This window comes from Sinohyriopsis cumingii, chromosome 1 (assembly GCF_028554795.1).
Source record: "Sinohyriopsis cumingii isolate HCF-2022 chromosome 1, ASM2855479v2, whole genome shotgun sequence".
In the NCBI taxonomy this organism is placed as follows: Eukaryota; Metazoa; Mollusca; class Bivalvia; order Unionida; family Unionidae; genus Sinohyriopsis; species Sinohyriopsis cumingii.
The window spans coordinates 39,157,440-39,173,031 of NC_142961.1; the positions used below are offsets into that span (position 1 = coordinate 39,157,440).

The 15,592-nt window shown below is 34.7% G+C and overlaps 1 protein-coding gene across 1 annotated transcript in view; it reads right to left on the reverse strand.

Annotated features, from left to right (window-relative positions):
* LOC149806746 (regulator of MON1-CCZ1 complex-like) overlaps positions 1 to 15,592 on the reverse strand; it is a 99,558-nt gene that overhangs the window by 10,214 nt on the left and 73,752 nt on the right. The window contains exons 20-21 of the mRNA XM_089957133.1: positions 6,947 to 7,017; positions 3,355 to 3,509 (exon numbers count right to left, since the gene is read on the reverse strand). Coding sequence (XP_089813259.1) covers positions 3,355 to 3,509; positions 6,947 to 7,017 — 226 coding nt within the window. The remainder of the gene's footprint in view (positions 1 to 3,354; positions 3,510 to 6,946; positions 7,018 to 15,592) is intronic.

Below are 15,592 nucleotides of genomic sequence, written 5' to 3' on the forward strand. Positions count from 1 at the left end.
TGCATGAATGGTTCAGACACCTCATGCATGAATGGTTCAGGTACTTCATGCATGAATGGTTCAGACACCTCATGCATGAAAGGTTCAAATACCTCAAGCATGAATGGTTCAGACACCTCATGCATGAATGGTTCAGATACCTCATGCATGAATGGTTCAGATACCTCATGTATGAAAGGTTCAGACACCTGATGTATGAAAGATTCAGATACCTCATGTATGAAAGGTTCAGACACCTCATTTATGAAAGGTTCAGACACCTCATGTATAAAAGGTTCAGACACCTCATGTATGAAAGGTTCAGATACCTCATGTACGAATGGTTCAGACACCTCATGCATGAATGGTTCAGATACCTCATGCACGAATGGTTCAGACACCTCATGTATGAATGGTTCAGGTACCTCATGTATGAAAGGTTCAGATACCTCATGCATGAATGGTTCAGACACCTCATGCATGAATGGTTCAGGTACCTCATGTATGAATGGTTCAGGTACCTCATGTATGAATGGTTCAGAAACCTCATGTATTAATGGTTCAGAAACCTCATGTATGAAAGGTTCAGATACCTCATGTATGAATGGTTCAGAAACCTCATGTATGAAAGGTTCAGATACTTCATGCATGAATGGTTCAGAAACTTTATGTATGAATGGTTCAGAAACCTCATGTATGAAAGGTTCAGACACCTCATGTATGAATGGTTCAGGTACCTCATGTATGAAAGGTTCAGAAACCTCATGTATGAAAGGTTCAGAAACCTCATGTATGAAAGGTTCAGATACCTCATGTATCAAAGGTTCAGATACCTCATGTATGAACACAGTATTAGACTTATGGAGAACAAACTATGTGAAGTTCAAAGATTAACCAAAAACCAGAGGCAAGACTCCATATAAAAAGCAAAGCCATAGGTTAAGAAATGTTCCAATAAAATTTTTAACTGTACTAACCTTATGTGATAATTATTTCTGGATAATCATTATCTATTGATTAATATGGGGATAATCCTACTGATTATTATAGAGATAATCCTATTTGATTATTATAGGGATAGTCCTATTCATTATTAAGGGGACAATCCAATTTGATTTTTATAGGGATAATCCTATTGATTATTATATGGATAATCCTATTGATTATTATAGGGATAGTCCTATTGATTATTACAGAGATAATACTATTTGATTATTATAGGGATAATCATATTGATTATTATAGGGATAATCTACTATGATTATTACAGGGACCATAATGCATTACAAATTTAACATCAGGGATGTGAACAAAATATTAAGAAAAATAAGGAACAAAGCAAATGGTAATATAATATATAATTCAACTTGTCATTGTTGTAGTTGGAGCGTTTCTGCTTGAACAGTGTCACATGTCTGGTTGATTGTACGTGACCTTCAAGCACATCTATACCTTGACTGCTGTAACTAATTTGCATTACACACAAATTACATGATCCTGTAAAATCACATTAAAAAAGTGTCACTGAGTTCAACTATAGATTCATTCTGAAAAATCTTCAACTCAATAAATGCTCTCAAGTCATTTCAAAATGTATTTTTAACATCCTTATCAATATACTTTGCTCTTATTTCCTCGTTATTGACAAAAAATAACATTTTTCTCGGATGATTTGGTTTAAAATATTTTTCAGCCACCAATTATTTTCCCATTTTCTCAAAGTGGGTCTTTGGGGCCCCAAGTGGCCGAGTGGTCTAAAGCGCTCTCCTTTACGGATCACTGCCATCTCACCTCTGTCTGCGTGGGTTCGAGTCTCGGATTCAGCCAATGTGGGTATGTGAGAAAGCTTGCCAGTAGCTTCTCGTGGGTTGGTGGTTCTTTCCTGGGTTTTCCTGGGGTTTTCCTGGGTTCTTCCTCCACCAATAATAATGGATGCCATGTATAGCCTATCGTGTGCTGAAAAATGGCATTAAATCCAACAACAACAACAACAACAACAACAGAGTGGGTCTTTGAAAAGCATAGCTTGATTGGCTCAAGCTTTACTTTCATGAATGTCGATTGGTTAATCACACAACCAAAATAAAAAAAATTTCCGACAAGGAAAATTCCACAGAAATTGGTTAATTCATTGACAAACTTTATTGTTGTTGGTGATGAATCAAATCAGTCTCTCTATAACCCCACCCCTCAATTTCCAAAGTTTTGCTATTCTCAAAAATTACCTTGGAGACACTTAAATTTGTGAATGTGAGGAATATTCTCAGCCCTATAATGTTCACTGAATCCCTTAAGATGATGTTCAGGGGTTTCAACACTCGAGGGGTCTGGTGACTACACTAGGAAATTCACATAACATCTCTGATTCTAATAAAAAAAATATGTGCACAGCATTACTGGAAGAGGTTTATCAATGTGGTGTTATCCATGTATTGGATTTCACACTATTGATATCTTTGTGTGTTACTGCACATATATCTTTGTGTGTTACTGCACATATTTCTTTGTGTGTTACTGCACATATCCCAAATTTGGGGCTACCCAGATTCAATCAATATGCATTCCCACATCATTTATTAATTGACTTGAACATATGCATTCCAGTTACACAGAAGAGAGAAATTTTCCGAGCAGAAAAATAAACAATCTTTCCTGCTCTAATACACATTATTAAGAGCGACAAAAATAACAATGCATGCAAAGGGGATTTCTGTACTCATCTGTTTCACAATAAACCATGTCTATTCTCATTTGTGTATAAATTAAAATACAGAATCTGCATAAGAACAATGGTAGTTGTTTTATTCCTCAAAAATGACAGCTGTTTTATTAAATGATTCATTAAAGTAGTTATTTATCAACAGATCTAAGAAGCTGGCTCTCATACAAGAGGCTCATTCATTTTAGAACAGCTGACTGGGAGTACATACTGCCGCAGAAATGGGTCAAGTAAAGCAAATGCACCAATCAGCACCTTCACTTTTAAAACTTTAAATTGCATCAGAAAATTTACAAGCTGTAATGAGATCTTTATGTATTAATGAAAGAATCATGCATATTTTTCTTGAACCAGCATTAGCTGAATACCTCAGGCTTGTTAAAACCCTCACACTTCAGGCTTAAGCTCCAACAACCCTCTCAGGATTCAGTGTATACTGATACCAAAAAATGTCATCAATGATCCCAAGATTAGAAAATAACAGTATACAAAAACGTTTAAAATTTAAAACAAAAAATTAATAGTTTTCCCAATGAAGACACCAATCCTGAATGTGTTTTTTTCTGGGGGTCTGTAATAGTAAGTATATTTGTATAAATGGAATTTCTAATTCAACACCACATATTATGAGGACATTCCCTGACTGTTGGACTGACCTTGTTGGAATCTGGGATTGTTCCTTAACCTTGAATTCCTCTGTTCAAAAAATTTAAACACTGTATAGAAGACCTGGTTGTCCTCGGTGTTCATTGCTGCTTCCAGAAATTTTCGGGCAGACACTGTATCTGTGATACCTACACTTCGAATGAACCTGAAATATAATAATAATAATAATAATACTTCAAATCAGAATTCTGTGTTTGCAAAATATGTTATCCTGGGCCTCCCCATTTAGACCTCCTCTCCAATGTTTGAGGCTCATATATTTAACTGTTGCCAAGAAATTCAACATGATGTACAAAGATTCCATGATAAAACATCAATTAGCTGTATTTAATGAGAGTCATACTGTTTTTCCTTACAATTATAATTTCTTTCTTGAGTTATTTATTATTACAAATGTTATTGCTGCAGTAATTGTTTATAGTTTTCATACTTTAATTATAATCTACACCATTTTATCATTTTAGTGCTTGGTAACTCACAAGCCCACTTATAACACAGGTGCATGTGTTGATCCCATATTCTTCTTACAGAAAAATATCAAACACAATAGGTCCCTTTGGTTGAACTTTAACAAAATTGTGATAAAAACTGGTAAACAGAACCTTAATATATCACTAATTTTACTGCCAAAAGTAGCAGTTAGTTCTTGGAAATCTGTAATCGACATCAAGAAATCTGCTACGTTAATATGAAGTCATACGGTGTGTTGAATTTTTTTAAAGGAAAATTCTCAACAAACTGTAAATAAAAGTATATGACCAAAAAATATACTTCTGAAATTATAAGTAATTTCCATACTCAGAACATAAATACCTTAAAAATTCAAAATTTTCTGCAATATCATGCTGCCTTCATCAGCAACTAATGTTGATAACATGACTTATAATGGTCACATGATATAAGGAGACTGATAAGGGTAAATGGCTATCCAGAGTGGATTTTCAAACTTCCAGAAAAGCAGAAAAAAACACCACACAAAACCAGGAGTAGCCTACTTCAGTATGCCATATATCCATCGTGCCTTCAGTAGTCCTGGCTAGAGTATTCAGACAGCACTGTGATCAACGTGTATCAAACCATATAACTCTTTCAGACAACAATTTACACACATGAAGGAAAAAACAGAAAATTTGAGAAAATGTGGTATGGCTTATTTTATCAAATGTAATGATTGTGAGAATGATTACATTGGAGAAATAGGTAGAGTGTTAGAAACAAGGATTAAGAAACGCATCAGTAGAGTCATCAGTCATAAGCAATGATTGTAGCATTATGGGACATTCCATCACTCACCATTAGACCATGGTCATCACATCAGAGGACAACATATGGAAAAAGAAGGTGGAGGCAACTGAAATACAACAGCAACGGCCAACGCTAGTCAAAGATGAGGGGCTTCAATTACCACTCATCTACACCAATCTCCTCATATCACATGACCATTATAAGTCAAATGATCAATACTAGTCGCTGATGATGGCAGTGATATTTAAAACAATGTCAAATTCTTAAGATATTTATGCTCTGAGTATGGGAAATTATTAATGATCAAAAAATATAATGACTGATGAAAATATTCATAATGCTTACTGGTGCCAAAATTTTAACAAAAAAGTATCAATCAAATAACTCTTTGCCAAGTGAAATTTGTGTTTCAGTTTTTATTTTTTAATTCATTTTTCTGGATAATCATAAATGCCATATGCCTTCTGTGAAAAGGAGTTAATCACTGAGATGCCTGTGAGAATTTATGTCAGAAATTATTTAGCGCTGATTGCGTTCTGATCTGCAACTTGTTAAAGTGTTTGGCACATTTTTACAATCAATTAATAGTATACTTTGTATTTTCCTGTCAACTGCATCTTTTGTATCAAATAAAGTCAAAGGGTTATATAAAAACTGTTAAAAGACATGCAATACTACCTGAATATGAGCTAGCAGTCATGGGTGTGTAGCGAAGTCAACTCATTTCAATTGACATTTCGAATAATGTTTTAGATATTATTATGTAAGTAACATCATTAAAGTATCTAACAGTAATCAGTGACTTATCCTAATCAATCCCATATGTGATAAAAGTTAGCAGGGGGACCAACCAAAAAGGCCTACATATTTCATCAACAAGGTTCATGATGGTGAAACCAGATCAAAAGTTTGTAGTGAGCTTAAAATTCCCAAACTAACACTCTGAGGTTTGCTCAAGGATTAGAAAAATTCTGGGGATTATTTGCAATAAAATCCTAAATATTTTACCGATGGAACAATAGAAAATAAAGTTTCAGTGTTTGTTTTTGCTTGAAATAACTGTCCACCTTTTTGAAGAAAAGATTCTTGTAATGTTCAACAATAACAATGTATCTACATTAAGCTGCAAAAAGCAGTGACATCATTCACAATGTTTTTAAACGGTATAATGTAATATGTCCTAAAACTTCTTGCTGTAATGTTTTTAACTGTCTTTCAAATATTTGGTTACCATAAAAATAAAGTAACACTAATGGTAATTTATTGAGACTTATTCTCAACATGATTATAAAATGAGTCTTCAACCATTTAGCCCCTCCCCCAACTCTCCCTCTCTCTCTCTTTCTTTTCTCTATCTTTTTTGGTAACTTGCGCTTTAGCTTAAACTGCAGTCTGTGTTTAGGACCTCACTGTGCATGAGTTGTCGTGGGAGAGGTGTATTTAGATATCAGCCATAGAATTCAACTTCACAAGTTCATAAAATGTATTTCAGATAAATTAAGATGCCCTAAAAAAATTTAACTAAAAAAAGGTTTATATTCATGATAAGTATATTTTCTGCAACTCATTTTTAGAATGGGCTCATTTAAATGGTGGACTTATTTGTGAGGTAGGTATATTTGTTGGATAAACAAACCGAATTGATACTTACTAATATAATAATAATAATAATTTATACAAATATAATATTTCGTGTATCTCAGAGTATTGAATGGGCATCAATAAAACATCACAAAATTTTAAATTCATGTTCTTCAATTTATAACTGATAACATAATTGTTTATCTTAAACTGTTTAAATGATTCTATGACAGTTGTACATATAGTTTAAAAAAAAAAATTCACATAGACTATTGATTTCTTCATCATGGAATACTACTGATTTCTCCATCATGGAAGACTATTGATTTCTCCATCATGGAATACTATTGATTTCTCCATCATGGAATACTATTGATTTCTCCATCATCAAATACTATTGATTTATCCATCATGGAAAACTATTGATTTCTCTATCATGGAAGACTATTGATTTCTCCATCATGGAAGACTATTGATTTCTCCATCATGGAAGACTATTGATATCTCCATCATGGAATACTATTGATTTCTCCATCATGGAAGACTATTTATTTCTCCATCATGGAAGACTATTGATTTCTCCATCATGGAATACTACTGATTTCTCCATCTTGGAAGACTACTTTGTCACCACTGATATCTTGACTGAAGAATATATAAACAAGTTCCAAGAGCCTATATTTACATGCACAGTCAAAGGAAGCTAACTTAAATTGTAACTTCACATTAAGTTTCACAATATGATCAGTTGGATACCTTAGGACTGTCAGTAGCTGCTGTTTAGACAGAAGCACTTCAATTATTTCTTCATTTGCTGTTGAAAGCCTCTGAAATTGGAAAAAATATTGATGACTAAGTACAGTGTACAGTAAGTTGATTTCCCTTAAAACCTGATTACTGATCAACAGGCCTGATTACTCATCAACAGGCTAATTTTTTTAGCTTTAATGTCTATGGCAAACTTATTTTACACCCAGCAACATTTGATTTCAAGAATACCATGAACAGCACATTATACATCACCTCATGTTTAATAGTCCTCTGTACAGACACTAGTAGAGCATGGTTGATTCTGGAGATTATTTACCAATCCATGGTATACACCTTGGGTCATCTACACCTACTCAAGAACAAAGTTTGTCAGCGAAACCCATTTTTCTTTGAGCCAAAATGACCGTGACCTTTGACAAACTGAACTCAAAATCAACAAGCTTCTTCCATACCTTAAGTGCAAAATCACTCTACTAACTCTGTCAAGGTACATGTCTAGAACTTAAATTATTATGCCACAAAAAAAGTTTCTTTTTTCAAGTCATATTGGTAATCATCTTTGATCTTTTTCATGCTAAAATCAATAAACTTCTTTCTGACTATATGTGTAAGTCATCCACAAGCTATGGTTAAGGGACATGGTTGAGAACTGTTTTTTTTTTACAGAAACCATTCTTTCTTCTTTCTGTCAAAGTGACATTGACCTTTGATCTTTTGACCCCAAAATCCCATGTGCAAGTTATCCACAAAGTTTGAGCGGTGATGTAGAACTAATTTTACTGTGCAGAAACAATTTTTCTTCTTTTAATCAGTGTGGTCTTTTAACCCTGAAATTTAACTGATATGTTACTTCCTTACCTCATGTACAACTCATCACATATTTTGTTAACTGTAGATGGTGTCGAATCCCCAAAACTTATACAAGTTAGAAGTAGAAAGTCATAAAGGAGACTTTTCTAGCATAATTTTTTCCGTTAAAACCTGTTTACTGATTAGCATATTTTATTTTTTATTTTTTTATAAAGTCCACCAAATTTTTTCGTAGATGGGGAAATCCTCTTGGGGGAAATGCAGATTGTGATCTGGGATTTTGGAATGACATGGCTAGGGGTGAAACAATACACCTGTGCCATGCATCAATATGATTCGCAATATGCAGCCTGCGATACAATACATACTGATACACATATGAACTTGATGGTCTTTCCATCTTTGGAAGGTAGGTGGTGCCCTTTCATGTAAGATGACATTCTTGGTTGTATTTCCAGTATACAGACTACAGACAGACATATAGTTATCATATATTTTCATGCAATTTTCATTGATAAGAAGATAACAACAATACTTTCAAACAGACTATCTGTTGGTTGCAGTGAGTTTTATCCAATGTTTTAGGCCATTTATTGGTGGATCCATCTAACTCCCTTTGTTTTGTACAACATGAATGATATGAAAAGTAATTTTTCGTGTCTCAGTTAAACTTGGAAGACATTACGATGTTATCTTCAAAACAGCAGTAATAATGCAATTTCCTCGTGTAAAGAAAATCTCACATAGAACAAATCTAGGCATAATAATAATAATAATTAATAATAATAATAATCTAGGCATAATAATAAAAATAATTAATATTAATAATAATGAGGACTTTGTATAGCGCCTAATCTTTAGAAGCTCTAAGCGCTTTACAACATTAGACAACACCTATAAGATAAAAAACATATAATGATATGATTACAAAAACAAACACCATGAAATTTTTAAAAAAACATCAAAAGAACATACTGAGAATATTAAAGGTAGGAAACATTATTAGGTCTTTAAGTTTGTTCTTGCAGTCGAAATAAGTGAGTTTTGAGACCCCTCTTGAATGTGATCACTGTGTCTTTGTGTCTAAGTTCAGTGGGCAATTCATTCCATGTTGCAAAAGAACGCTGTCCATATGACTTTGTTTTCATAGTGGGAATAATGAGTATACGATTGTCAGAAGAGGAGCGTAAGTATATTGCTGGTGTGTACACATGGGTGAGGTCAGATAGGTATGTTGGACTAGAGTCCGACAGTGAAACGTAGCACAGAGAACAAATTTTGTGTTTGATTCTGGATCGAATGGATAGCCAGTGTAGGGTACAGAGCAGCGGGAAGGTGTGCTCTGATCGTGGTACTCTAAGTATGATCCGAGCGGCTGTGTTTTGAACTTTTTGAAGTTTCTGGAGCAGATATTGAGATGAACCAGACAGAATTGAGTTACATTAGTCCAGTCTTGAAAGTACTAATGAACACACAAGTGTTTTAGTGGCAACCCCTGAAAGATATTTGCGAATGGAGCTGATGCGTCTCAGCTCAAGATATGCAGCCTTGCATATGTTCATGACATTCTGGTGCAATGTGAGAGTACTGTCCAGAGTAACACCTAGGTTTAGTACTGATGTGTGAATTTAATGTTGGTGTTGCTGATATTTATTGTTTGAGATAAAGGATGTGAATGAGAAAGTCTTTGTGTTGTGATCAGAATGGCCTCAGTTTTATCATCATTCATCTGCAGCTTGTTACATGTCATCCATGATTTCACATCAGAAATGCACCTCTCTACACCTTGGATGGTAGCATCAACTTCAGTTGGGTGGCTAGATTTGTATATTTGGGTGTCATCAGCGTACAATTGGTGAGACACTGGATGATGATCTATGACACTTGAGAGCGACTGAGTGTAGAGAATGAAGAGAACAGATCCAAGAACAGACCCCTGTGGAACACCACAACATAGATCAACTGGGATGGAGTGTATTCCATTTTCAGACACAATTTGTGTCCTGTTGACCAAGTAGGACTTGAACCACAGTAAGGCTGTATCATGAATGCCAAATACATGCTGGAGACGGTGAAGTAATATATCATGGTCTATTGTGTCAAATGCTGCAGATAAATCAAGGAGGGTGAGGACTGTAATCTTTCCGCTATCCAACGCACAGAGAATGTCATTAACTACTTTTAGAAGAGTAGTTTCAGTATGGTGGCAAGGGCGATATGCAGATTGTACATTGCTAAAAAGACTGTTTGAATTTAGATGAGATAAGATGAGATACAAGCAGGGATAGAACAAACTTTTCTAAGACTTTTGATATGAATGGGAGATTAGAAACTGGGCAGTAATTCTTTAAATCATTATGGTCTAGTGTTGGTTTCTTCAGCAGAGGCTTTACAATGGCAGTTTTGAAAAATGATGGGAATTCCCTGGATGAGAGAGAGGTATTAATAACATCAGTTAATGAAAGCAATACTGGATCTAAGCACTCAAGCAGCAGTGATGTTGGAAATGGATCAAGTTCACATGACTTTGGTGCACTCTTCATCAGGATTGTACGTACGAAATCCAAAGAGACAGGTTCAAATGCTGCTAATAGTTGCTGCTCAAATTCTGTATCCCAACTGTATGGTGATGACAAGTCAATTGAAATTGTGGTGTCAAGCTTATCTCTAATGGTTTGTACTTTGTCATGGAAGAAATCTGCAAACATGTCCGGAAGTTCGACTGGAGAGAAGGTAGTTGGAAGTGGTGTAGATTTGTTCCTTGACATTAGCTTGCTAGTAGTCTCGAAGAGCTCTTTGCAGCTGGAACTTTCCATGATCTTAGTAGTGTAGTGTGCTGATTTCGCTGCATGGACTATATTTGTGACATTCTTCTTAGTGGCTTTATAGATTTGCTTATGAATAGTGAGTCTGGTGGAAAGCCAAAGCCTCTCAGCTTTACGGCGGTCTCTTTCAGCAGTGCGAAGCTGGTCCCTAACACTGCTATACCATGGAGAACACTTCTGAATTGATCTCTGCACTTGGTAGCTGGTGCATGTTTGTCAAGCAATGAATGCAGGCAGTTATCGAGTTGTTCTGCGGTAGGAGGTAAGCAAGTTGTTAGGTTAGCTTGGATGTTGTGCATTAGTTTGGTTCTATTTATCATACAGAGTTTCTCTTTGTAGCAGATAAAGGTGGAGGGTTAGGGACTGATATGTCAAGATGGCATATAATGCAGACGTGATCTGATGCAAGGTCATGGGATACCAGGGAGGACCGTAGAATGTTATCAACAGGTCTATGAAGAATCCAGTCTAAAATGTGACCATGTTTATGGGTGGGTTGATTAACTGACTGTTTGAGGTTGAAAACATTAATGGAATCTATGAGTTTTGATGTATTTGGGTTTCCGGGACAGTCAAAGTGAAAGTTGAAATCTCCAAGAATAATCAGGTTGCCACCTATCGAATTTCCATACTCCAGGAGTTTCGGAAACTGCTCCAAAAAGAGAGAGTCAGCCAACTTGTTTTTTCTACCAGAAGAAGGGCGGTATAGGCAGAAAAAATGGACTGACCTTTGCTCCAGTGAGTGTGGTTTGGACTAGTTCAAACGATGTGTGATCGAAACTGAATGTTATGGTGTGTTTAAGACGTTTTATCATGGAGTTCTTTGCGATGACAGCAATTCCACCTCTGCGAGAATTATGGGGGAACGACTTGATGGAGTAACCAGTGGGTGTTAGATCCGCACACTTGGGCTCATCACCTGATGTTTTTAGCCATGTTTCTGTCAGGAAAAAGATGTCAATATTCTGGTCGTTGATAAAATTAACTATTTCTGTGCGCATTTCCAGTGGTCCTAATGGCTGGGCTTTGAATAATGCAATACGCAGAGGTATCTCCTGGATAGTTGACACAAAGGTTGACAAGTTAATAGGGATTTGAATTAGGTTATCTAAATTAACGGTCGAATTTTGTTTAAATTGTTGAGCTGAAATAAGGGAGATAACTGGAATTCTTCTTCCTGTTCTATGGTGGCCAGCTTTGAAACAACGTTTCTTTTTTCGCTTCTGTTTACATTTTGGTAATGATGAATGTAGTCCCAGTTCGTTTAGTCTAGGCATGGGAATAAGGTTGAATACCAACAAACTGTATCACATTTTATTTCCTGCATATGCAAAATACTGCTGCAGCAACAGATACTTGTATTCATTAGTGAAGAAGGAAAACTACTGACTACCCCCCACAGTCTTATTCTACAATTTTCTTTTAACTTACACAAGGTGATAAACTTAAGCAGTTTAAAATCTGCCCCATCGATCATTCTATGCTTATTTCACTTATTCCATCAGCACCTTCATTCACTGGTTGAATAGAAATTTCAAATTTGTTTCCCATATATGATTTGAGGAGAGATGATAAGATTTTACCTTAAGGGAAACCTCCCCCTTATCAAAGAAAAAAGGAGTGGAGGAAGAAGCGGTCATAGGTCAATATTTATCTAAACTTCAATATCTCTCTCTTCCAACTCAACTTTCTACTAAAATCAACATCTTTGACAGATGTCACCTCTAGTTGTAAAAGCATTAATTTGTTAAATAATTCTGAGCATACTCTGTTCCTTTTCTTTGTATCAGTATTGTTCTGTGCTTCTTTCTGAATAGGCATATACATAGCTAGCTTTGTCAGATTGATTATGTTGAGAAACTGATCTGTGTGACTGTTATGTACAATTTTCTAGAGATCACAGATATTACCTTTTGGATAAATCTGCTTCAAAATAGGAATTTTCACTAACTTAAATCTCCTTTGTTAAATCAGTAGTTTACTGACTACTGTGCCAAATTTCTTATCTGTTTCATAATGCTGTATAAAAGGTATTTAGTTTATCAATGCTTGTGCAGACAGAGGTATTAAAATAAATATCTTTACTTCTTAATTGCATTTTATAACCCTTATTTTTTTCAATTTATTTTAACCCTGATATGGAAACATGTATACTGTTTTGTAGCATATGATCTGTGGAGCGAATTTGATTAATTAAAAAAATGAAAATTGCATTATACTTTTAAACTGTATTTTAATTATGCTCAGCATTCTGAACCTAATTAAAACACTGTACATTTAATTTTGAAATACTGCTAAACAGGTCATTCCAGCTTTAAAAAAACTGTCCATCCAGCATGTACATGTGACTCGTATTTAACACCATTTCAGGCTCAAAAACACTCACTGGTGTCTCCATTAACACTTTACAAGCTCCAATATTCTGATATACTTCATACCTTTAATAATTATTGTCATTATCACTATCATCAGCCAGTATTTGCCAAATGAAATCTTAATGAACCATGCCGGGAATCAAACATTTTGGGTTTTCTAGGTAGCCCGAATTTTAAACACGTATTTGTAAAACTTTCTTCATGAATGGTTCAAACTATGCCATAATTTTTATTCCTGGGTACATTGCTCAAATCAAATTTGATTTTACAACCATTTATGTTGTGATTGAATAACATCGATGTGGAACAGTTGCTACCCGAAAAACAGATGTCTTGACAAGAACGGTTAAAAAAAAATTGTATACTTACCCAAGCACATTTCATATGTGGAACTTTCAACAAATTTGAGGGAATTTCCAAGTTTCTCTGGTCTCCAAGTGCACAAATTCATACACAGTTTGCACGATTCGCACAATGGCACACCCTGACAGCATCTTTGCTTAAGTACTTGACATATCTATTGACTTTTCCACAAAGTCTCTCTGTTGTTCTGCCTATACTTCCTGTTTTTCATGCAGAGAATAAGCTACATTGATTTCTGATTGGTGGTTATTGTTTAACCTGGAGCGGAACAAGCAATAACCACAAATGAGAATTCAATGCAACATATTTCAACATGCAACACATCAGTAGCATAGCTCTCAAATTGAAAGGAGACAAGATACAATTCAGAGTAGAAACTTCACGTGAAAGTTGTTATTAAATGATGAGTAAAGTACTTCATTAAACATGTGGAATATGTTTGGAATGTAAAGTATATGCTGAACATACTTCTGGGTTAAGATAATTAGCATGAAATGGAGGGGATTAAGAACCATGTTACTCTGTGTTAACTTGTAGATGGCGAGTGGGTATTCTTAAATAGTCTTTTTTGTTTTTACTAATAAACATGAGTGCATGTGACTGCAAATGCTGTTTCAGATGGATTATAATTTTGCAGAATAACAAGGCAACTAAAAGTAATTATTCATGACTGATGTAGACTAAAATAACATGCATACGTTAAGTATTGTTTTGTATCGATTCTCTGTTTCTTGTATCGATATGTGTATCATTTCAGCAAAAGTATCAATGCATTGATATATCAATTAATCGTTTCACCCCTAGACATGGCACAGTTTGTTGATAGTTAAGTCCGTTGAGTATATATTCAGTAGAACTCAAGTTGTTACTCAGAAACCTATTTTACTTCGTATAATCATAGTGAATTTGACCTTCGACCTTGGGAAATAATAAGCTTTTTATTAACACCTTTTGTCACTTTTTTGATGACAGACTGCACTGTCATGATACAAACGTACACCAAGTTTCTCAAATGGTTCAGAAGATCTGAAGTGCCAAGTCAATTTTCAAACATGGGGTGATAACTCTAAAAGTGATGATTGTATCAATGTCATATGGAACACAAAATGCTGCCATGGTACAAATGTATACCATGTATCATGAACATATATCAAACAATAGATACTAACTGTGCAAGATTACGATAGATGGACAGACACAATTTGCAGAATGATCCTAAAAGTAATAATCTGACAAAGGTAAATCATATATGGCATACAGATGATTTCCATGATACAAATAGTTCAGTTGTTGTTAACTAATGAAGAGTGTGGTGGATAGATGAACACATATTTTTTGTAATAAAAATGGAGATAACTCCTAATACGCTGACCAGACATACTCCATTTTTTTAAAATAGGATACAATGTTTAGTCTTGATAAAAAAAACATACCAAGTTTCATCAAAATATTCAGGACATATTTAGTATAAAAAACAGTGTCATGAATGGAAAGGCAAACTGTGTTATAGCCCCACACCAACATAAACAAAGTGTGTGTGTGTGTGTGTGTGTAATAAAACTTTAGTATCAACTGGATGAGTCAGCTTAAAAAAGATCCTGTTTCAAGTAGATTTAACTGTTATCCCAAAATACCCAGCAAAATATCCTAAATACTGTCAGTCCTGGCAGTTCAAGTTTCAAATGCCTTATTTGGTTGTTTAGATGTATAATATCAAAAGTACTAGACTGGTACAAATTTACATTTGTGATAAAGAACTGTTCACTCATACCGCTATGCTCCCCATCCTCAACCCTCCTAACAAGCAAAAGTTTAAGTATAAATTAGGCAGTGTATCAAGTAAATGTTGAAAGTCATGCAAGGACAATAACACTGCAAAATATTATCAAAATTTTTTGTATCCTTGAACTTGTTTATGATCTTGCAAGTACATGAATGAAGTTTCAAAATAAAATCCAGTGATAAAAAATGCAATGACTAAAGTACTCACAAACAGCCAGGTTATTCTAAGTTGATCAATGACCCATAACTCTGTAAAATATCATCTGCTGATTACTAATTCATCTGAGACCTTGTTAAGATTACTAATTCATCTGAGACCTTGTTAAGATTACTAATTCATCTGAGACCATGTTAAGATTCACAGCACATTTGGTTAAAATCAAACAAAAAAATGCAGAGCAATAACATGATAACTTAATCAAAAGTCATAACTCTGTAAAATACTTTAAAAATCTACTCATCGTAAAACCAAAGTC